At 38.4% G+C, this 25,980-nt stretch overlaps 1 protein-coding gene across 3 annotated transcripts in view; it reads left to right on the top strand.

Annotated features, from left to right (window-relative positions):
* Positions 1-25,980, top strand: part of ctnna1 (catenin (cadherin-associated protein), alpha 1) — an 84,146-nt gene that overhangs the window by 9,014 nt on the left and 49,152 nt on the right. For all 3 annotated transcript variants that reach the window (XM_053323378.1, XM_053323377.1, XM_053323376.1), the window contains exons 4-7: positions 498-664; positions 1,226-1,345; positions 2,621-2,890; positions 15,258-15,461. In XM_053323378.1, the coding sequence (XP_053179353.1) occupies positions 498-664; positions 1,226-1,345; positions 2,621-2,890; positions 15,258-15,461 (761 nt within the window). The remainder of the gene's footprint in view (positions 1-497; positions 665-1,225; positions 1,346-2,620; positions 2,891-15,257; positions 15,462-25,980) is intronic.

Below are 25,980 nucleotides of genomic sequence, written 5' to 3'. Positions count from 1 at the left end.
AGTTGTTGGTGATGCAAATATCAATCAATATAAATTGACTGATGGAAAAATAATCACAAATTAATCTGATTATCAAATAATTGTTGTAGTCTGTTTGGTTGAGGTGGTTCTTTGTTGTAAGATATTGATTGTTTAACGGTAAACTGAATAGGTTTGAATTTTTATATTGGACAGAACATATTTGTAGATCTTTTTTAGACATAGCAATTAATTGAGAAAGTAATCTGCAGATGAATAAGTAATGAAAGTAATCATTAGTTGCAGCCCTGAAAAAAGAAAAAGTCTAAAGCTTGAATTCATTATATTTTTAAAGATAAGGAAAATGCTTCCTATTAACAAACAACCAGAAATTCAGTATATTTTTTGGCATTATTAGTCCTAAAATGTGCTCAATCCCTTGTTTGTTTGTTTGTGACAGCAAAAATCTGTTTTTCAACCAGTTTTCAGTAGAAGACATATCTGTTTACAGCAGATGTTTTGTTTTCACTAATTCTCAGGTGACTCAATGAGGCAGGCTTCTGGAGAATTTGCAGAAGACCCTTGCTCCTCTGTGAAGAGGGGCAATATGGTTCGTGCTGCCAGAGCCCTCCTGTCGGCAGTCACACATCTGTTGGTGCTGGCAGACATGTCTGATGTCTACAAACTTCTACTGCAGCTTAAACTGGTGAGATGGATGTGTTCTTCTGCATATCATACAGTACAAACAGGCTTAATTATAATGTCAGATAATTGAATTAGTCCACTCTGTAAAAAGCCAGACATTGTCAAGAGCAGGGTTACTGACTGATTGACTGCTCATTTTGAGCATAGACATTTCATCATAGTCTATTTACATGTATAAAGCTACCTGGTACTATTGATGGCCACATGAAGGTAATAATGTGATTAAAGCAGTTGATAATCAGATATACCCAGTTTTGTAAATTTAAATGATTTTTCTAATAATGTCCAGAAAGATCTGTGCTTTTAATTGCATTTAGCTCATGAGCTCCATGTTGATGTATCAAAACCAACTAAATAGGTTTCAGCTAATTAAAGTCACAGCTTGAATGATTAAAAAAATATATATTTGAAGTTTTGATATGTTTAGTGTTGTGAGTGATATGTTAGGAGTTATAGCATTGTATAATCTACATCAGTCATTAAATTTGTTTAATTTGCTAACTTTTAATTTGTAAAGTTTTTTCTCAAGCATTGTCTAACGCTTTCCATCTACCTGGTTCAGGTTGAGGATAGTCTGGTGAAAGTCCGTAATGCAGGAACAGAGCAAGACCTGGGGATCCAATATAAGGCCTTGAAACCAGAGGTGGACAAGCTGAACATCATGGCTGCCAAGAGACAGCAGGTAAAGTATAGTTGGCCAAACAGAGGTCAGATTGTAGATGGAATGTGGTGGATTTAATTGGGTTGGGAGAATATTAAGAAGTTGAATGGGTGTTAGTGGTGTTGTCACACATGAAAAAACATACTCTAACCCACATAGCAAGCGGAAGAAAAACAATGGGATAGAGTAAACAAGACGAGAAATACCTCATGCTTTGGCTAGACAATTAGATGCAGTAAGCATGAACAATCTTCTTATTACCAAATGCAGTGAAGTGGGCTGGGATTACAAGAAAAACATATTAAGACTCGACTCTGAATGTGACCAAACCAATTTCCTGTGATAAAAAAGGCACATAGTTATCCTAAACTATGGTGTCAGTGGTAGTCAACGGTGATATGCATTTCATGATTCATTTTAAGGGTAAACAACCTCATAATAGGTTCTTCATACAGACACAGAAGATGCACACACATACTAATTACTGGAGGTGAAGAAAACACAGGGTGTGGTATTTAATATTTTTCGAGATGCCGGACATTTTCTCTTTACTATAATTTATAATTATACATTAATTTATATGATGTGCTTATTATTAATTTAATAAGTGTCACGTGTGTCTTAAAAAACAGTGGGAATGTTTATGTTTTTTTTGGCTCTAAAAATAGCGGGACTGATTGCTGTGAGTACTGTATGCATATAAAGCATTTTTTCCCAGGTCTCCCTCCTTTTTTAAACAGGCCTTTTGGGGTTCATTCAGGATTTGCAATGCACATTGCTTGTACTTTATTATTAGCAGAATGTGTTTAATCGAAGTGAATGCAGGAAGTAATGTGGCTTTAAGACAGTTTTTTTACTCGGAGCATGTCTCAAGCAGCAGTAGTAGAAAAAATCCCTGGGAGCGTTCCATTTGGAGGAGAGGCTTTTGCTTTGTGTATGCAAGCAGTTTTTTTTTTATGCCATAAATCTATGCCAGCGATCGCTATCTCCTCTCCTCCCTCCTATGAAGGTGTAATTGCAATATAATGCAGAGGTCTGAATAGCAACGCATTAAATTGCAAAGGCATATTATAATGGCCTGATTATGACTGTGTTGTGTTACCGCAGGGGACATAAATAAATCTGGGTCATCCAGAACAAACTCTGTCACACTTACTGTCTCCATAAGGGCATGACAGGCCCATTTTGAATCTAAAGTACATTACCACACCACCCCCTGTAAGTATTTCATCTTCCAGTTTAACCCTTTATTTTTTGTACCCTTTTCTTCTTTCCTTTTGATTTCATCCTTTTTAGGAGCTTAAGGACGTCCACCACAAGGATCAAATGGCTGCTGCTCGTGGCGTCCTACAGAGGAACATCCCCATGCTGTACACAGCGTCTCGTGCCTGCCTGCAGCACCCTGATGTGGCAGCCTACAAGGCGAACCGTGACCTGATCTACAAGCAGCTGCAGCATGCAGTTTCAGGCATCTCTAATGCGGCCCAGGCTACCGCCACTGAAGACTCAGCACTCAATCAGCCAGGAGGAGGTGGAGAGCTCGCCTACGCCCTCAACAATTTTGATGTGAGTTAGTTGAGTATTTTACAAGCCACACCCCATTTGCCTGTTTTTGTGTGTCCCACCATACATCCAGGTGTCAACCAGATCAATATTTAGCTGGAGTGTGGGACTTTTTGTCTCCTCCTTTTGGCAGTGAGAGTAATTACAAAAACACTGTTGACACATGCTTAGGTCACAGACTCCACTGTAGCGTACTCTGTCACTAGCACTGCCGCTGTAAAACTGGACAAATAGTTTTGGGCTTCACACAACTCCTCACGAAATTTCACCATCCATTTGGTCCGATGAGATATGGGAAGTCTAGGAGAGCCACACTATTAAAATATTTTATCCCCATTCAATTTAGCAGAGAGCTAACCGAAAGATAGGCTCAACCGGTCAAAGTCTTAGGTTCGCACGCTCTGCCCATAGAGCCACACCCATTACGCATTTATCCTGCCATGGTGGGAATGTCAAACCTGACACCAGATTAAAAACCGGTATTCTGTGAAATGCAGAAAGATTTATCTAGCGGTGACAGGCTTAATCGGCACTGGCGTTTGGCAAGGGCTCGAAGTTAACATTTATATGTAAAAGTTCTGCACTGCAAGTTTAAGGTCATATTTTCCCCCTCTTTACAGGAAGTCTATGTTTAGAAAGTATGATAAACTATTTATTTATTCAGCACAGATGATGGGGGGCTTATTCAGAAAGGTTATGGCTAGGTCAGAATTTTATCTTACAAGAACTAATCCAACTGAATCATAAAATGACCAAAACCCTTGAAGGGCTTGGGGTTGGGGTAGAAAATAGGACGAGCTATGTGGGCAAATTGGACATGAGTCACAATTTCCTTATTCCTAGATTTTTCTCTGTCTCTGTCAAATGAAAGATTTTCACAACTCTAGCTAGAGACATAACTAGCCATAACCTGAGTTTACAAAGAGTTGAACTTAATTCTGCCCTATTCTCAGACTGTCTTATTCAAGACAAATATTACTGAATATATGATACTGATATATGACACGCCTGTCATCACAATATTGACATGAGACAACATCAGGATAACAGCTGGATAAAACATTGAGCTAATACTTGTAATGCTGCCTGGGGCGGTAAATGCAAAGATGATTAAATTGTTTTTGTTTTTTTGTTCTTTTTTTTCCACCAACTCTTTTTTCAAGAGCACGTTTTGTTTAAAGGAAATGTGTTATTCAGAAAGCTTCCAAAGACAGCAGAGCAGACCCAAACTGAAAAACCAAATGTTCAATGAATTCTGTACAGACATAGGTTTCTGCTGTGTGTGGATCATATATTTAGACATTCAGCAAGTAGCAGTGTGTAAGTTGATGTGTTGCTCCTGGCTCTTCCAGTGACATTGTTTACTTGCGTGATTGATGCAATCTGCATGCTCATGGTTTAGATGCCCGTAGCCATGTGACGCACTATTTAATTACTCATGGCATTTTGCAGGCATCTCAGTGGTGGCTGTTGCAAAGCAACATTGCCATACCTTAAGAAGCAATGATTGGGCTGCTAGATTGTATGCAGGTTCTTTTGTTGGTGGTGCTTTGGATGCAGGTTTGTATTGATGTAACATTTTATTTTTATATTTTCTCTTTCTCATGTAGGGAAAAGAGTAGAAACTCATTTTTTCACTCTTTTTATCTACATTTTTTTCCATTGCTTTTAGTGCATTTTCTGAAACACTTTTGTAGTCCTCAAGACACTAAGAGAAATCACAGCATAATTTTATAGTTGGCAGCACAAACCTTTCATATGTCCTGCAAAATGCTTTCACTTAAGATATTCAGGTTCTTTATGAAAGCAACAACAAATGCATATAATATTGTGACAAAATAAACTATGGATTTAAGAACTAAAGCCTTTCATAAGTACTAGCTGCCAACCAAACAGCCAACTACTGATTTAAGACCATCCATAAGACAATTATGCAGTAAATGTTAAAGTCCACTGAAGGCACTGCATATTCCATATATTTCTATTGGATGAATTAATAAACAAATGAGAGAATAATCTTTATTTACATGATGCTTTTTACAGCAGAACCATCTCTAAGACGTCTGGTAAACACACACTAAAACAGACAATGTTGTCCATGTAGCAAGTCTCTGTCATATGAGTTAAATGTCAGCTATACCTTGAGCTCACTCTAAGGATGAAAATGAAGCTGAAGATGACTAGAAGTTGAGTTGATTCAATAGATAGCAGTGTTTTTGGCATGCATTTATTTTATGAATAATTTAAAACCAACTAACCTATCTCACACCGCATCCTGACGTACAGCGATGCGAGTAAGAAAAAGTGATTATAATGCATGAGTTTTCAGTCAGCCTTTCCTGACATGCCACGAGCGACATCGCCCTGTCCAGCAATGACACCCACCCCTCAAAAAATAGCTCCCTCTGTCTCTATCTGAACAAAATTTTGCGGCCTTGTCCCGCCCCTAAACACTTCTTATTGGTTGAAATGTACACGCTGCTTGAATGTCAGGAATCTAAAAGTAGCGCCAGAAGTTTGTTTACGCCCCTCAATAATTTGATTGGTTTGGAATATACTTGTGATAAAATCGTCACGCTGCATATCAGGACCGCTTCGCATGAGATTTCATCGCTGGTTCGCTTGCTCGCTGTATGTCAGGATTAGATTAAAAACATGATCCCCATTAAAATAACCATGTTTATTTATGTTGAATAACAATGCATTTATGTTTCTAGTTAAACATAAACCATCATTGTGGCATTTCTTGATAAACTAGTAAATGAAGTTAAGATAATATAATATTGAATGATTATTAATTACAAAAGTTCTGATCACTCAGGAAGAGGCATAGTTTTAAATATTAATAATATTAATTAGCACCCACATTCATCAGAAAAACTCTGATTTATAAAATACTAAGCCTGTTATCAATACTTAGTTGGAAGACAGACTCTACAATTATAAACTGAAAGTGGTGGCTCCGTTATTGTCTGCGGTAGCAGCAAAGTTTCAGCACAGAGTAGCGGAGTGAAACATCTGTCCTCCCCCCTGTTCTCTGCTGAAAACACACGTAGCTGTTAGCGAGCAGCTGCTCTCATGTCTCACTGGGTCTTGGTCCTTGTTTTCGGCAGAAACGCTCCTGATCTCTGCCTGCTCAGCCAGCTTTTGGCGTGTCTTTCTTTTTTCCCACTGGCTGGTTACTCCATATCCTTGTGGAAAGCTCTGGAGAACTGCACACAGTGTTTGGCAATGCAACACAATGATTGTCTGAAGTCTGTGACCCTTTGACATCAGCTGACACTTGCTATGCTCCCCGATGATGGTCTGGCAGGCTTATACTACAAATTCAGCTCTAGCCTGTTTCAGGGCTTTTTGTGAAACACATGCTCACTTGGATAGAAGTCAGGTGACTGACTTGGCATTGAGCTGTTTGGCCATAAAAAAGCTCTGCTCCAGTTGCTTTGTCTGACTACACTGAGGAAGTTTGTTAGTGTTATTGATCAGGACTCATGAGTCACAACTCAAAGGTCACTGCCCCAGTTGCTGGCATTTGTGGCCTGCAGAAGTTTACTCAAGTCCAGAAAGCTCTTTCAGGTAGCTTGATGTCATGTTTTTGAATGAACAGGGGGAAAAATGGGTAAAGCATTGGAGATACACCAATTTGACCTGCTGTTAATTGACAGATGCCCTGGTCAACAGTGTTGCCTTTTAGTTCATGAATGTTAATACAAGCTCCATATCAAACAAAGTCTGCCCTTCTTAAATTGGTGCAGTTTTTTCATTTTATTCTTGCCGCTGATTTGTACGTTTTGTAGACTAAATTATTGGAAAGTTAATATTTAAGTGGTTTGCCTTGTTTCCATGAGTAAAAATGCTTTGGCCTACCTTTTAGAGTCTCCTTTGAGTCAGTAGCTCTAAGCAAGGCTAATGAAAAATTTACTTAAGCTAAGCTTTTAAGTAGCAAATGTTGTACTTTAGGTATATCTCCTAAAGCACCAGAAGTCTGTGTTGCTTTCTAAAGTGGTCTAAGTACTGAGTCTATAAAATCATCTCTGCTTTCAACAAATAAGCATCTATAGGGGAATGGTTTTATGATGGGTAGAGTAGTGCTGGGCGGTATACCGGTTCACACCGTATACCGGTCTATATTTTCATTATGATATGAATTTTTAATCTACCATCACACCTGGGAGAAAAGACAAAACGGGAAGGCCGCGGGAGATGAGTCTAAAATACGGGAGAAACCTGGGAAAAACGAGAGCGTTGGCAGCTATGATATTACTACTAGTGTGGAATTCTACAATATTCACTCATCATGACAGTAAAATAGTCCATCCTAAGTCAATCTACTGCAGTAGATTAGTAGTTCCTCTCTCAACTAGTAGAAGATGTTGTGAACACCTGATTATGCATGGAAAAAAAATACCGTCATATACTGTGAAACCGTTGGTCATACCGCCCAGCACTAAGGTAGAGGCAAAGAACCTTTGTGTACTTAATATCAGTTAGATTCACTTGCTAGATTTTCCTGTTGCTAGGGTTGTAAGAATTTTCCAATTTGGGATCAATACAGTACATCTATCTGTCACAGTTGTAAGTTTTTGTATGCAGGACCAGACCTGACTCTTCATGTTACACTGCTGTAAACTATATAAGCAGATGGTTTGGCTAATGACACATGTACGTAAAGAAAAATGCCTATGATCAGTCTCTTAGACCTGTTACTTTAAAGTGGTTACACATGGACTTCCGGTTCCGGCCATGCCCGCGTCAGACGCATAAACATAACACTCTGCCCGATTTCAGTTTAAACTAGCCTGAAAACCAACCATATCCCACGTACAACTTGAGAATGTCCACGGAAACGAGCTCAAACCAAAAACAGACTAAAATGGACACCAGAACCGGGAAAAATAACGACCCAAAGACGAAACAAAAGCAGCTAACGCTCAATGCTAACTTAATCAACAATGAGTCTGGAGCTGAGCAGCTAATGTTAGAAGAGCTCCGGAAATTCAGACAAGAGTCCGGGGAGGCACAACGACAAATTAAAGACTCCCAGACACGGATGGAGACGTCTATGGCCGAAATTAAACAGCAGATAGACACACTTGAGGAGAGGCTGACCACTACCGAAACCAGAGTGAGTAACACTGAGGACCGGGGCCTACGGCAAGAAAGAGCGCTGGCTTACCTGCTAAGTAAAGATGCTAAGCTAACCGCTAGACTGGATGACCTGGAAAACAGGCTCCGAAGGAACAACATCAGAGTGTATGGAATACCTGAGGACGCAGAGGGTAAAGAGATGATTCCGTTCATAACCAATCTTTTTAAGTCGACTCTGAAACTGCAGGAAGAAATGAACATATGCTTAGAGAGGGCTCACAGGGCCATAACACCGAAGCCGAAGCCGACAGCGCCACCGAGATCAATAATAGTGCGGTTTTTGGACTTTAAAGTTAAACAAACGGTGCTTCAACAAGCCTGGGCCCAACGAGATGTGGAGTTTCAGGGGAAAAAAGTTTATTTCGACCAAGACTACTCCCAAGATGTCCAGAGGAAGAGAAAGCAAGTGCGCGAAGTCATTAAAAAGCTCAGGGGTTGCAACATCAGAGCCCAGGCACCATACCCGGCGCAGCTAAGGATATTTTTGGACACCGGGATCAAAACCTTCCCTTCTCTTTGTGAAGCTAAACCAACTCTACAGAAGCTAGGAGTGGAAGTGGACGTGGATGAGCGAGACCTCCTGGAGAGAGAGCTACTACAGGACGGATGGCTGACCCAGGGCAGACAGGGGAAGAAGGGGCTGATACTGACTCCCAAGGAAGTCAAGACCATCATGAACAGTGCAGATCACCACGGAAACGACTGATGACATGGTCTCAAACTATTTCCACAGAACCAGGGATGGAAATAGTTGTGAAATGAGTGGGACATCTTAGAGAGAGAGAACTACTACACAGATCGACACTGAAAGGTTTGACAATAAGAAAATAGATATCTTATTTTCTGGGAGTTTTTTTTTCATTAAAGATCGAAAGGAAAAGTTAACATGAGTGTAGTGAAAACATAGTTAACTCTAAAGGTTTACAGGCTTGACGAAATTAGATCTAAGAACTCGGGCAAGAGGATATGTAGGGATTTTCCCTTTTTTTGTGGTTGTTTTTTTCACCTTTTTCATTTATTTATTTTATATTTTAGTACAGACTGATTCGGGCATCTAATGCAGCAGAGTTTGGACGTTGCGTGGACTGCTGCTCACACACTTTGTGTAACCCTCCCAGGGAGTCTATTCTCCCAGTCTCTTTGGAAGTTCTACCAAGTTACCAGTTTGTTTTGGCGTTTCATATGTTCTCTGTTATACGGCAAGGTGACCCTATGCACTATTTTCGGTTGTGAAGGTATCAAGACAGTTAAGAGATTTTTTTTTTCTTCTCTCCACATAGTAGAATATGACCACTCTGAAATGTGTTAGCTACAATGTAAACGGACTAAATCACCCTATAAAGAAGAAAAAAATATTGGCACAATTAAAAAGGTTAGATTGTTCGATAGGGTTATTGCAAGAAACCCATTTAAATGAGGAAGAACATGCTAAGTTAATAAGGGGGTGGGTGGGACAGGCATTTAGCGCATCATATGAAAATCATAAGAAAAGGGGAGTGACGATTCTCTGCCATAAATCCTTATGTTTGGTCCCAGAAAAAGTTCTCCAGGACAAGAAGGGTCGCTGGGTCATGGTCATAGGTTCCATTGGAGAACTTGTATTGACAATTATGAATATCTATGCACCCAATGAGGATGATCCAGGGTTCTTCAAGGAGGTGGCACAACTCTTGGCGGGGAACTCAAAAGGAATAATAATATTAGGGGGTGATTTTAATTGCGTGATAAACAAAAACATTGATAAATTTCCATTCGAACAAAAATATCAAATATCCAAATCCAAAGCAGTGTGCAATATGCTAGATGAGCTCGGATTGGTTGACATTTGGCGTGTAAAAAACCCCAAGACCAGGGACTACACTCACTTCTCGAGAGTACATAAGAGTCACTCAAGAATTGATTACTTCTGTATTTCGAGACAAGAAGCCCATAGAGTGGATGAATGCAACATAGAGCCCCAAACTCTTTCGGATCACGGCCCAGTGTTTATGTCGTTATGTATGGACCAAAATAAGACTCAGAAACTATGGAGATTGAATGTGTCACTTTTAAATAACCTCGAGGTGGTTCAGGATATAAAAAACGAATTTAAAAATTTCCTAAACACAAATGATAATAATGAAGTCTCCCCTTCCACCCTATGGGACACAGCGAAAGCAGTGTTGAGGGGTAAAATTATATCACTATCCTCTAAATTAAAAAAGGAACGTGAAAAGGATCAAAGGTTATTAGAAGAACAGATTAAGAAATTAGAGACAGAACATAAAAAAACAAATAAGGATACTATCTTCATAGAACTAAGTAAATGTAGACAACAATTAAATGATTTATTAACATACAAAGCAGAGGGGGCCTTACGCTTCACTAATCAAAAGTATTATGAACAAGGGAACAAAGCAAGTAGGCTGCTTGCTTTCCAATTAAGAAAAGCACAGGCAAGCCGAACAATACAAAAAGTTACATGCCCAAACTCAAAAAATTTGGTGTCTCATCCAAAAGCAATAGCCAACGCTTTTTCTAAATATTATGAACAACTTTATGATTCAACAACCCCCCCCAATAAATCAGAAAAAATTAAACAATTTCTCCAACAAATTAACCTTACCAAACTGGACCAAAATGAATCTAAAGCTATAGTTGAAAATATCACTGAAGAAGAAATAAAAAATACTATTAAAAAGCTCAAAAATAACAAATCGCCAGGCCCGGACGGGTTCCCCGGGGAGTTCTATAAATGTTTTCAAGCCGAGATAGTTCCCCTTCTACATAGAGTATATAACTATGCGCTGAATGCTAGAGACCCACCTAGAACATGGGGAGAAGCGGTTATCTCGGTCATATACAAAGAGGGGAAAGATCCGACACATTGTGCCTCATACAGGCCAATAAGTTTGTTATGCAGTGACGTTAAGATATTGAGCGCTATAATAGCAAAAAGACTCCAGAAGATCATCAACAAGTTGATTAACCCAGATCAGACCGGCTTTATACCTGGGAGACAGGGAATAAATAACATTAGGCGCACGCTTAATATAATATCAACTGCCCAATCACAGTCTCACCCATCAATGCTCCTCGGTCTCGATGCCGAGAAGGCATTTGATCGGGTGGACTGGCTGTTTCTGGAGCAGGTCCTAAGTAAAATGGGATTTGATGAAATATTTATTGAATGGTTCGAAGTCCTATATAAAAACCCTACTTCCAGAGTTCGAGTCAATGGTCATATCTCTGATAGTTTTCCATTAAAAAGAGGAACACGTCAAGGTTGCTGCCTGTCCCCAATTTTGTTTGCTATAAGTATTGAACCCTTAGCAGAACTAATTAGAAATAACCCATTAATCCTTGGTATATCAGACAAGACAAAGGATCACAAATTAGCATTATATGCGGATGATGTCATTTTGTACATTAGGGATCCCAGCACTTCTATACCTGAACTTTTAAAACTTTTGAAAGACTTTGGTGGGGCCTCAGGCTATAAAGTAAATGAATCGAAATCGGAAGCTTTGATGTTGAATGGGTGCTGGCCATCAGAATTATCTGATAAGGTCAAATTTAACTGGTCACCTCATGGATTTCGATACTTGGGAATAACTATTTCCTCGGATGCTTCTCAACTGTACAATTTGAACTATGGGAAATTAATAGAACAGATACGAAAAGACTTAGAAAGATGGGAATTATTGCCACTATCCTTCTTTGGTAGGATTGAGACAGTCAGGACAAACATTCTACCCAGACTGTTATACTTGTTTCTGTCTCTTCCTATTTGGGTCTCAACAGCTAAATTCAAAAAATTACAAAAAATGATTTCTTCCTTTATTTGGCAGAAAAAGAAACCCAGAATCAAATTTACGCACTTGACTAGCAGTAAAGCACGTGGTGGTCTAAATGTACCAAATTTGAAATTATATTACTGGGCTGCACAATTACACGGGGCAATAGAATGGCTAAAACAAAAGAAAGAAACAACATGGCTATCTTTAGAGCAAAATTCATGCCCTGAAATCCCATTACAAGCATTACCATTCTGCTCAAATGAGATATGGACAAAGAATAAAATTTCAAATATCTGGATGAAGTGCACACGTAAGGTTTTAAATTCTGTGAAAAAAATAATAAATGCACCACGGTCTATATCTAGGGCAATGAAAATTTCCGAGATAATAGATTTCAAACCCAGATACTTAGATTTGAGATTTAAAGAATGGGAAAATAAGGGCCTTATTTTTATTGATGACTTATTTGATGGTGAAACCCTGAAGTCATTTAACAATTTACAGGAAAAATTTGGTTTGATATCCACAGATTTCTACAGGTTTTTGCAGTTGAGAAGCTATCTGACTTCACATAAAGAATGGCAATCTCTTACATCACTGCCTTCTGATTTAGAACTTTTCTTCATCAAGGTGATAAAGAAAGGGGATGGTAAAAAAATTGTTTCACATTTATATAAATTACTACAGACAAGTGTAGCGGGGAGCTCTCTTGGAATAAAGGAAAAGTGGGAACTAGAAATGAATGTTGTGATTGAGGACCAAATTTGGGAACTGGTGTGTGAGAATGGTCATAAACTGACCAGCAGCCCCACATGGAAAGAATTCATATGGAAAGTAAATCTCCGTTTTTTCAAAACTCCACTTATTATATCCAAATTTGACAAAACAAAGACAAATCTTTGCTGGAGACAATGCGGACAAATTGGAGATTTCACACACATTTTCTGGGATTGTCCTAAACTGAAATTGTACTGGGAGGGAATCCGGGCGGAACTTTCTAAAATTTTACAAATTCATATAACGAATGACCCGCTGGTCTTTGTTCTTGGAGTGCTTCCCTGTGATTTTTTATGTAAAGAAAAAAGGTACCTACTTAAAGTACTCATAATGGTAGCAAAAAAGATGATAACTGTGTCCTGGTGTAAGCCATTACCCCCGACCGTTGATAAATGGAAAGAACGACTTCTCAGGGTATACACTATGGAAAAAATAACAGCAAAGCTCAACCTTGATATGGCCTTATTCAAGAACAGGTGGAACCCACTAATTATGTACTTTGGACTTACATTACAGGACACCTAGATGATTGAGCATCATATAGGCACTGATAGGCCTGGACCATCAAAGTATAAGGGTGTATTTCTGTCTCTGTTTCTGTATTTGTTATGATTTCATTTCATAAGTATCAATCACCATGGACATTTTACTTAATCTGTCTCTTATATAATTATCAATAATTTTATTATTTATTCAATCATTTATTTTAACTTTCAGACCTCTGATACTGTCATAAGAATATGGATCCACCTTTGCCGATAGATTCTCTGTTTATACTGTTACTATTTTTGCCTTGTCTATTTTTTATTATTTTTTTACTCAGATATAGAACAAAAGAATTTAAAGCTTTTTAAAAAGAACATTCTGTAAGTGTGTTTAAGTACCGGTATGTAAAGCTTGGAATATCAATAAACACATTGGTTCAAAAAAAAAAAAAAAGTGGTTACACATAAAGTCAAAAAACTTGTATCCAGGCCTTTTCAAGACTGGCTCTTTTGGATGTCCAATTTGAAATGCAAGGCAATATTAGCCAATGAGTCAAACCCCCCCCTAATCTCTGTCTCTCTCTCACTCTGTTTTCTCCTCCGTGTCTCTCTTGTGTGCCTGTTGCCATGGTGATATGACACGCAAGCAGAGGAGGTCAGATGAGACGGAAAGGAGGGGGCTGGAGGTGGCTGTGATAGAGACTCGGCCGCCTAATAAACCACAACTCTTACCAGCTGAATTGTTGCATTTTTTCGTGGCAATAAGGCATCTGCAGAGGCACAGAGTTCGCTTGTCTTAGGGGAAGTTGGCTTTCATTCTTTAGCTGCCACAAGCGTCATGGTGATACCTTAACCCTCTGCAGTGCCTCTCCAGCATGTCAACTAGTTGCCTCTCGCAGCAGGCTTGCCCCTGTGAAATCAGACATTTAAGTGTTCTCTCTCATCCTGCAGATATAAAAGAGAGGGGAGTGGGTTACTCTCACACTTCTGTGACTCAAATGAAAGCGAGCAAAGGCTGTAAAATCAAATCCTTTCACAAAAGGGATTATATACACATTCATTCTTTCATCTGTCTGATATTGATCTACATTACAGAAATAATGTTACTTTTTGCTTTTTGACTCGATTCATTCGACAAGTCTTTTGATATAACTTTTCTGTTGATGTGTTTTCACCACCATTTCAGATTAAGATGATTTTGGTAGATTATATGACTTATTGTTGCTGTCAGGGCACAGAAAAGGTGCCTGTTGGAGCTATATTCATTTTCAATTCAAAGACAGTAAAAGCAGAGCAGAGGAGCAGACAAAAATAGGAAAAGGAAAAGTCCTCAAAAAAGGTAACTTTGTTCTTTGTAAACTGGACTGTCAGTCGACTGAAGCTTTTGAATAGGACATTTTCTTTTTCCTGTGAGTTACATCACTGGCTGACTGAAGAACTCAAACAGTGTCGTCTTGTGATTTGAGTCCAATTTAGAAAAGCTCATTATGGTTTTAGCAGAAACCAAACAAATAGTTTTGAGTATTTAAATGACTACTTGCAAGGCAAGTAATCCTGGAAGGGTAAAGTATTTCTCAACATTATTAAAACTTTCCTGACTACATAATTTTTATTTGGAAATGTTTCTTGTTTTCATGCTTTTGTTCATGTAGGTTAGAAGCTTCGGTTAAACAAGGACGATTTGATTATAATATCTGCTTTTAAGAAATGAAGAGTACAGCTCCCATTTTAACATTTTTTGTACTTTGTTACAGAAAAGACTGTGAGCATATCTTGATATTGTTGTTAAGACACTTTTAGTTGAAGACTTTGCCAGCTCTATTACGTAGTGGCTTTGTATTAGTCACTTTATGCACTGTATGACAAACTTGCAACTCATACTATTAAAATCCTTCATATTTCTGTATGATCCACATTTGATCCATGACCACATTTTCAACTTCTGAAACAACAAGAAGTTAAGAAGTTATTGTCTTTTAGCCTGTGGACTCAAAAAGACAACTTAGCACTTTCCTGTCTTTAGGTTTCCATCTGACCCGTCAGCCTTTCAAATCAGTCCTCCCCTTTCCTTTCAGATTTCTCTCCTCTGGCTCTGAGAGGGAGAGATCAGTGTACCATGATGACTTTTTGCATTTTTTTTTACCTCCCTGTGTAATTTCCCCTCTGACCCTTTCCTTACAGAAACAAATCATCGTGGACCCCCTGGCGTTTAGTGAGGAGCGCTTCCGTCCCTCCCTGGAGGAGCGCCTTGAGAGCATTATCAGTGGTGCTGCCCTCATGGCCGACTCTTCCTGCACACGTGATGACCGCAGGGAGCGCATCGTGGCCGAATGCAATTCTGTGCGCCAGGCTCTTCAGGACCTGCTGTCCGAGTACATGGGCAATGTAAGTGTCTTCTTATCTTTCTATTTCCTTTCCTTTGCCACGCCAGCGCGGTGTGTCCACAGCACATCGGTGCTATATTTTTAAAATGGTCTTTTTTGAATTTGCATTTTGGCTTTATCGGACAGTTTGACAGCAGGATAGCCGCAGGTTGTAAAAAGCATTACAATTTCATAACGTCAGATATGCAAAAGTTTAAAAAAAGGTCCCAAACTCAAAACAACTTGATGATCACGTCTGTGTTGAACTTATATACTAAATAAATCATCCCTATCAAATATTTGCACACACTTGCTTACTTTCATTGCTTTAATTTGTTTACCTCCAAAACTGGGTTAATGTTGTCTTTGACAACAAATGAAAGTCGACAAATAAATAGAATGTAATGGGCTGTAGTATAGTGTCTCTTAATGGTTAATCAGGTGTTTCTATTTGAGCTTTAAATTGGCCGATTGAAACTGGGTAGTTGAGTTGTACTATGCTCAGAAAGTAATGAAGCAAAATTAAAAACGAGGAGTGTCCCTAATTTATAAAGCAGAGTATAGTCAACAAGAATGTATATCAACCTCACCTTGCTTGTGTTTGGGTCTGGATTTACCTGAAATAGAGGCAATATTTTTAAATGTTAAATGTTACTTTTTAAGTTGTGCTTTAATGTCAGTACACAATGATATTACACTCATTTTATACTATTGTTGCTTCAGCTAATGCACTAAAATCATTGCAGTAGAATCATGCAGTGTGTGTCAGTGTGTGTGCTACTCCAGATAAGCTCTACTCATCAAATGCTTTAGGCTATAGATTGTTAGGTAAGAGCTGTAGCCGAGGTTAGACAAGATGGAGGCTGTTGCACTGAAGAAAGCAGAGGAAGGTCTGCTGAGGAGGCTCAAACCAGAACCCCAAATTCCCTTGGGAAACCTTTCAGGGGAAACAGAGGCACACTCCTAAATTGCCTGTACGACTGTTAGTCTATGTGACAGCTGTGCTAAGTGATTTTGTCTTCTTTTTTAACTGAAGTGGGTGTTTGGTGGTTTTGTTTAGGACTTGGTGGATTGTTTGATCTGGTTGAGTTTTAAGCTACTATATGGTGGTACTTCTTAAATAGGATGGCTGCTGCTGTGGAGAGAAGTCAGTCTAAAGCTACATACCCAGCTGAATACTAAGTTTTCATTGGCAAGTCAGAATTATTCAGGGAAACATTGAGAATCTGACTTTTACTTATAGTCACACACAAACACACACACACGTACGTGCAGTCATTCTCTAGTGCACGCTCTTGCTTGCTCGCTCCAGATTCTGGGAGATTGTGTCTCATTGCGGGCGTTAGGAGCCTCTATCAATATGCTGGAGACTCACAGGACATCCAGGAGAGTTGGGTTGTCTGCTTTTATCCTCCCCTTACTTCAGTAGCTTATGAAGGGAGGGGGCAGGTTGTGTTATGAAGCCTACACCGAAGCCAAAAGTGAAGTTATATGGTTAACTAGCTGCTAGCAACTTCTAATGAAATCAAGCAAGTCATCAACATAGTTAATGTCACGTTACTTCAAGCACAGTCATTTTTGCAGCGGCGCTGAGAGTTCAACAGCGCGCGTACATAGGAGAAACATAGTACATTTCTCTTGTGAAAAACTTTGATTTCTTTATGCAGCACAGAATAAAGGAACAAACCATGCAAAAACTAATTTAATTTATTCAACACATTTATTTACTGTACTTTATTTGTTTATATATATATATACATTACTTAAAACATTTAATTATATCTGATGTTTTTAGGATGCTAAGAAAAGTAGATGGCTGGAAAAAAGGAACTGTGCAAGGCAGTGCACAGTTTTTTATTTTAAATATTTGAAGAGATCATTTCGGTAGAACATGTTGTTGTTTGGAAACAACTGTGTTAAAACAACCCCCAAATATCCTGTAACAGCAGAGTGTGAGCCAGCCAGCCAGCCAGCCGGAGAAATATCATTGTTGTGGTAATGCCTTATTTATTATCTAGTGCTTGAACTTTAGTGGGTTTCAGCTGTTCTTGCTGGTTTTTCGAGGTAAAACGGTGTATTACTCAGCAGTAATCCTGTGGCTGTGGTGGATGTCTGGTCATAGAGATGGGCCGGTATACTGCTCTTGCTACAAACTGGTGAAAAATCTGACGCTGTTAATATCGCCAAACATTTCCATTCCCACGATTATTGTTTTTTTCACTGTGAACACAGAGCAGACTGTGCGTGTGAAGGTGTGCAGAGCGGCAGTCGCCACTAGTGGCCTGTAAGATCCCAGTGTGACTGTTGTTATGCTCTGTGTTTGTTTACACATTAAAAAAACTTTACGAGTTAAAACCCAACATATAACTCTTACAATAAAGTTCTCGCACTCCAGAAATCAATTGATCAATCTCATCAGGAATGAATTTTCAAAGTATGAATGAGTGTGTAGAAAAGACACTTAACTGCATTTAATGTTATTTCCAGGCAGCTTTCTTAAACTTTTAACAATTTTTCTTTACAGTGTTTAAACTGTTTTTTTATTTCTAATGCAGAGTCCAAAAGAATCTGTGCTATACAATAGTACTAATGGTAGACATTGATGATTATCATGATAATACTGTTGCTTTGTTTTTAGCATTGTAATCGTAGTGTGAATTTAGCTAATTCTGACATGCATGGCTAACTATCTGCCTGCCTACAGTAATAACCTTCTCAAACTGCCTAAAATTAGCTGAATACGGTATTTTATTGGCCTATAGGTCACAATAGAAATATTTTCAGGACTAGTACATTCACTGCATGGCTGCCAGTGGAGGACTTGAATTATAGCAGTAAATAGGGCAGTGGGCTAAAGCCTGCTAACAAAATGGTCTACCTGTATAGAAAATGACTCTCCATGCACAGTCTCCGAAATCTGTTATCTGGGTTTTGAGGGAAAGTGACTATTTACAGAAGACATATCATTTGATAATGGCTCTATCATCATTTTTTGAAGAGATATGTTTTCTTTGGATAGTGACGGACAAAATAAGATCAGATCAGAATACTTTATTGTCATTGTACATTACTGTTCCAACGAAGTTCTCGTGCAACCCCTCAGTAACAACATAACAGACGGTATAAAAATATATACCGTCTAATAATAATAATAATAATAATAAGTCAGATGTCCACTAAGTTCATGTCATTCTCTCTTGATACTGTCCTATCCATGCTCAGGCATTATAGCCATGGTTTGCTCTCATTGCTCATCCAGAACACTGTCAGTTTATTTTAAGGTCCAGGCCGTTCAGGCAGCATCTCTGGTTTGCTTCAAAACAAGTTTTCTACTTCACTGGACTCCTCCATGCCACTCATGTAGCTCTGCATGACTTGAGAACTTTACAGATGAAGTCATCTCATCACCACAGTGACAATGAGTGGACATGACAGGAATTAGGCTACTAATTTGGTCTGATAAAGGAAACCGATGAGAAGCATAATCTGTCATTGTCCACCTTGTGCAATAGTCTAATAGAGCCGAGCTGAGAACTGTAGCTGACATAGTGAGATAGCTGGTGGTTTAAACCAGTGGCAGACACCTGACTGCATCTGTAATTAAATTTGACAGACAAAACAAATCTCAAAGTGACTTGATGAAGATATGTGTGCTGTTATTTAAAGGCAATGCAATGAAATGTATCATTCTTGCAGGAAAATAAAAAAAAGCTCCACAAGCTTTTTTTCTGGAAAGATTACACACTACAGGCACATACTTACCACTGATTTTGACCGGGGAATATACTGCGTTTAGCTCGATGGGCATGATTTTGACAGCACATTATTCTGATTGTAGATGGGGCAGAGCAATACATCAAACAGTATTTTGCTATTACAGCATATGGGTTTACACTCACAGCTGAGGCTGTTGGATGAACTCCTAACTCGCTCTTTCTCTTTCTCTTCCCCATCACTTCTGCTTCTTCATTCCCCCTAGCTACAAGTTGTGTTTCTCAGTTTTCCTTCCTTTCTTTCAGACTCTTCAACAAAAATGTTACCTTGCCATCTTTGAAGCTGCACTTTGAGGTTTTCTATGAATGAAAAGTGTGATACAAATTAAATGTATTATTTTTTTAATAAACTGTAATAAGGGAAAGATTGGGGGAAACAGAAACTTGGCCCATATTTAAATCTACACAATACAGTAAGTTGTTGGATTACTGGGATAGACCCAAGTCTTTTTTCTCTATTCATAGAGAGGAAAAATGAGTACAGTGTAATGATCATTTAACAAGACTCAAGCTTGGCTCCTCAGCCATTGAAGAGGAAAGGCGGGTGAGGGTTATGCCCCGCCACATAGTGTGACCTCAATTATTCCATATTGTCATGACAGTTTGGCATTGCACGTGTTGAGTGTAACTGTTTCTGCCACTTTTTATTAATAATGCATCTCTAGTTCCCAGCATCTGGCAGGGACTTGTTACACAGAGGGAGAGTGATGCTAGGTTGCTTTGACATATTAAGCTACTGACATTTAGATTCCTTCAACTTGAGGTGATACATTATCATTGGGACCTGGATGAAAAGGACATGTTTGGCCACTGGAGTGGGACCCCTGCCTCTTCCCCTTAGTTGCTTTTTTCTGTGTGTCTTAGTTTGCACTCTTTAGTATTTCTCCTACATTTTGCTTTCTCTTTGCTGAATCCTGTTTTCTCCACCTTTTGCAGTCTTTATTGTTCCTATTGTCCCTTTCTTCGTAACGGCTCACTCTCTCCTACTCCTGCTGTCATTTTACCCTGGAGCATCTACAGTCACTGGCAGAGTTTTGCTTTCTCCTTCTTCTCCTTTGCCTGAATAGTTGCCTCTCATTTTAAAGTCCGTGTAAAGTGTTCCTAGTTTTTCACACCATAGAAACATGTGTTATTAACCACTCAGCCAAATTTGAATGATTTTAAAAGAATTGCCAAGTATACTAATTAGTTTTCAAACTGATGGGAAAAACAAGAAATGTTGTGGGCACGTCTGCTGAAGGAGCCGCTGAGCTTCTGAACTAACGACGCTAAACTGCCTTGCCTTGCCTAAGGCTGAAGTCCCTTTTTCAAAATGTACGATTTAAAATAGTCCTTGTTTGTAGGTGTAAGACAAGCAACATAGATGATGTTTCAAAAATAAAGTAAAGCTAGCAGCCACTGTTTAATTCAGCACCTTCTTTGTAGGTAAATGTGGATTTATTAAAAATGCAGTTTAAAGAATCCATCACCAATAATTGTAATGTTCTATATCTACATTACTCACGTCTTTGCTGAAAAGCACCAGTGAGGCTCTAATGGTGATGACAGTTGGTAATTTCTATGACGTCTTATTTATGCTGGGATAGATGTATAACATATTAGCAGGGTGAATGTAGGTCCAGGGTAGGAAAGTATAACAGGAAAACATAGTGGAATTGCCCAATGTGGGGCTTTGTGCCCATGATTTTGAAAAAACTGGAGGCAGTTCAAAGATGCTGGATCTATTGTGAGACCAGTGTGAGAATAGTTCAGTGTATCTAGTTGTAATCTGATTTAAATGCATAATAAAAAGAAATTACAGTCCACACAATGTAACAAGGATAAGATTTAGTGTCCCCAAGGCTTTTCGTATATTTACAGCCTCCATAAAACACTGGTCTGTCAGTAACCGCCCATCAGGCAATGGCTCCCAGACCTGGCCCTTGATCTTTAGGTGTGGATTCTGGGCTTTTGATTGGCTCTGATGGCAGGTAGATGAGATGCACCCCCCCCCCCCCCACCTCAAATGCCATGACCTCAAAAATTGACATTTTGTGATATGACTGAACGCCACCTTTTTCATCCAGAATGAAGTTAACTCATGAAAGACCTGCACTTACTGTTCTTTTGAGCTTGTCTGTGCTTTTTGCTCTTAGGTGATTTCATTGGCATGTATGACAGCTTTTGTCTCTACATGTTAATAGATATGTATTCCTTCAGATGAATATTTAATTGGTGATTGATTGGTCCTCTTTTGTTGTACAGTCTGAGTCACAATATGTTGTCACCAAATAAAGCAATTGCTGTAGTTTAACTGCGGTTTTCCTTCCATCATAAAAAACTCAGTTTGACCCTTGGGATTACTTAATTCCCCCCAATATCCCTTTTATGCACACAAATCTGTTTCATCATGCATTCTTGTTCTTAATTGGAGATTTCTAAAAAACAAAATTAATCTTCTAGTTTTTATTACAATAGAGTTCAATTATGTATCTCATCTGTGTATCACTATACTGTACAGTTCAGATTTAATGTGTGGATCCATTTTGGATTGATTGTGCACATAATTTTTTTCACATTTCAGACACAGTTGACAGTTGCAAACCAATTTTCATGCAGCTGGACTGACAGCACCAGTAGTGGTAGATGTAAAAAGCATCACTATCGGTGTGCCAGTGCAGGACAGTCGCCACAGACACCAGATTTAAAGTCTCTTATATACTTTGAAATACACAGAGATTTACCTGGCGGTGATAGGGTTAATCAGCATTGTGTCAACTCGTTTGGCAAGGGCTTAAACGTAACAGACCTTCATTTAGTCCAGCACCCTAGCTTTAACACATAAATATGCTAGAAATTTCACATCTCTTAAGCCTTGATTGCAAATTAAGAACACAATATGTAATATATGTAATTATGTAATATAATTGATTGGGAACAGCAGTGATTCACATCTGATGCATCTAAATCACTGAGGTGGTACTCAAAAAATTCAGTTTTCCGACTTAAGAGTGTTCAACACATTCTCAGCATTTTTTATGTTTATGTGATATGACATTTAAAGACATCCAATTGTTATCTACACCATATGTCTTGTTGAGTGCCTAGGGGACTGGAGCCTGTCCAAGTACACATTGGGCTAGGTTACTGCTCTATAACAACAACCAACAACATAAACAAAACGTGTTCAAACCCTAGTTCACACTGACTGCCTGTAGGGTGTTTCCAATTCACCTCACCTGCGTGTCTCAAGCGCCAGCATGAAAACTAAGTAGACATGGGGAGAACATGCAGACTTGACACAGATAGGTCCCGATCTGTATTCGAAGAAACAGTTTGTAGCTGTCAGGCATGCTAACCACTGGATGAAATCATGTAGTTGTGGGAACTGTTCAGAACAGGACCGTGAAACATTAATATGTATATTGTTAGTCATCTATTTATTTGCTGGACTGGCCTCGGACCAACCCTATAACCCCAAGTGTCTGCCACGGATTGACTGACTCACTGAGTGATGAAGTTACACTATTAGTTTGCCAGCCAATGTGTTTCCCATCGGTTGCTCAAAATTAATCGGTGCAAACACTTTTAATTATGTCCTCACGGGGCCTTTACAGTGGAGCCCCAAGGGCAGTTCACTCTAGCAGTGCTGTCATAAAAACATACATTTACCAGCCAAAGTGTGGCTCCAATACTGACAGGAGCACCATAGACTGTACAACAATAAGATGTAGCTGTGGTGGTTCCGGTTTAACAGCATCAGGCTTGGCGAGTGAGTGTGTTTACTGTGTTTGTGAGCTTTGAAAGTCACAGCGCAGATATTAAGTCACACAGTTGGTGGACATGCTAATCCTACATAAACATATGGATGAGATTATATGTTTAAAGACATCTACAGATAGAAACATAAAGGCAGGGGTAGTTAGTTAAGTTTTTTCAAATTAAACATTCCATAATATGAGTGGACAGTATTGTCCTTGCAACAATATTTATATCATTTTTATTGACCATAGCTTGACTGTAAACGGTCCAGCCATGGACTAGGTTTAGACCCAGTCCTGTTACTTTTAAATTGGAATTCACAGTTTTGGTCCTGGGTTGGTGGCACCAGTGACAGACTGCCCATCTGGAGTCTAGTGATTGTTCCCAGTTGGCCGCTTTACAGCTGGACTTCACAGAGAGGAAAACTAAAACAAAGCTAAATAAATGGGGCCTGCGTGTGAGTGAGTGAACCATTTTGGCAATTTGTAGCATTAATCTTCAAAGTTATGTTATGCTGTTGCTGAAAAGACTGATTTTCAAAGTCACTTCTGTTGATCTGGGGCTTAAAATTATTGCATCAACATCTTTTGAATTGCTTGTTAAAATAGTCACAGCTGTATTTGCTCTGTAGGCAGCTCTAATCATGTCTGTTGGATTTAAATTATGTATTGAGGAGTTAAAGATTTGTTTGAATCTACAGTAGACTTTTCTAATGTTGTTGATTTGAGGAAAGATGTTTTTTTTTTTTTTTTAGAATCCAAACAATATATTGAAGATGCTGACAACATGCTCTTCATTTATGTGAAAAGTGAAGTTGCAGTGTGCTGAAATGGTTGAGGAATAGCTTTGAATGTCTTAAGCGGTAAATTCATTAGGGAGGTATTTCCAGATCAATATATCCCTCCTAGAAGGAATTTTCTAGATGTGTCTTGGATCAGCCTGTTTTCCTCTTAAAGTTTGCATCGTTCAACACTCCAAACTGCTTGATGTAATCTGACTTCACATGAATGATACATCTAAGTAAAGTGGTATACTTGAAACTTTCAGTCTGAAGCCTTTAATGAAAACAGTTATTCTCTTTCTTTGGTGTAGATTGACTTGTTATTTGGACTTTTTGATAAGCTAGAAAAGGACCAGCACTGCAGTATCCTACTTTATCACCCAAAGTCCTATTTCAACAAGTTGACTAGACTCTATATGCAACTTGTAACTGCTGCATGTGGAATAGAGACTCTGATACCTCTAAAAGTTGGAGAAAGATTGTCTATTAGGCATATGGAAGATACACAGGCTGCTTCTGGTCTCCACTGGATGTTATATATGTGAGTGGGTTATGCTAAAAATATATATCCTGACAAAAAAATCAGCTTAAAGAATTTGACTCACTGCATACGTAATACATAGCTGTATTATGGTGTCTCCCTTCCTGCAATATACTTACTATGTAAATATAATATGTGGAAATTGTCATTTTTCACACAAAGGGGTAATTCATTTTTTACTTGGTCTGCTTCATTGACATATGGAGAGATGACTTTGATCTCAACATTGTAACAGACAATCACATTGGACATGGGTGAAATCTATTTTATGCTGTGGTCACTAATATATCCATCAATATTTTGCGACTGTGACTTTTCTGTGACTTCATTGTCTCTAACTGCTACATGGTAGAAATTGTAGACATGTAGGCTTACAATCTGCTCAACATCAAACATAAAGCTGTGTCTGTGCAGGTTGTTTCTGCCATGTTCACACTGTTAAACCTCTGGCATTTTAATAAAAGCCCACATATGTAATGCTAATCTGTAACTGTTACCTCTCTAACATTTGTAACATTTGCCTTGCCATACTTCATCTAGTTTCATTTTTGTCAGTTTTTGGTTAGTTATTCTACAACATTGTCACATGTTCAATTTGCCTGACAGTTGTTAATCAGCATTAATAGCAAATCTTATAGATTTATACATTTATAATAAAACAAAGTGTTGCCAATAGAAAATTAATGTACACAGGTCAGCAAGCATCCCAAAATCTTAAGTCTGTGCCATATTGTTTTTTTTTTGTTTTTAAATCTTTGTATGACAAACCTTGGCAGAAAAGGTTGTGCTGAAATGCTAACTTAGTTTATTTTCCAATATGGTCATTCTGTGAAGCCAGAAACATTTGCTTTACCCTTTTCTCTGTTTTACATAATTTATTAAAGTGATACCTTTTGAGTTTTGGTCATTAATAAGTGACAAATTAAGTGATCGCTAAGATAATCCATAGTTGCAGCCTTCTATTGAAGCTTGTAGGACCTCTTCCTGCCATCGACTGCAGAATACTTAACATTGTGGACCCTCACTTGGTATTAGGGTAACACTTTGAAACCCACAGTGTTTATTTAACTGGGTCCATGTTGACATTTTCCCATTTTTAAGTCAAGACACGAGTCCTGCTTAATAATGTAATTATATATATATATTTTTCTCAAAGCCTTGTAAACTGGATGATATCCTAATTATAATATTGACATGCATAGGTGGAAGGGAAATAGGATAGAATTAATCCCTTAACCTTTTGTGCGTTAAACTGTGTCTAACAAATTTATGAGAAATTCTAGTTCTAATTGACACATACTGTCAGAGGTATTCACAATATACTGTTACCTTTCAACTTCATTAAGGATTGGTTTGATTTGTTTTGCTTAAGGAGGTTTTTAAAGTGCTAATGACTAAAACATCGAACCAAAATGTAATGAAACACAAAACCAAGTTGTGAGCATCCATCAGTTAGCAAACACTGTAAATTATAACCATTTTATTTAAAAAATATATGTTTTAAGGGGAAAATGTTTTTTTTTTTTCCGTTTGGCACATCTTATCCACTATACAGATATGAAATTGTACATATTACAATACAAAAGGAAAATGGTAAGAGAAAAGCATTCATTTTGCACAAAGAGGTTGGGTAAGAGAGAGGGGATTGGTTCACTTGTTTTTCTTTTTTTTTTTTTTTTTTTTTATTTTAGGCAGGATGGGGACG

Source organism: Scomber japonicus, chromosome 8 (genome assembly GCF_027409825.1).
Source record: "Scomber japonicus isolate fScoJap1 chromosome 8, fScoJap1.pri, whole genome shotgun sequence".
Classification (NCBI taxonomy): Eukaryota; Metazoa; Chordata; class Actinopteri; order Scombriformes; family Scombridae; genus Scomber; species Scomber japonicus.
This window is presented reverse-complemented; position numbering and strand designations above follow the sequence as displayed.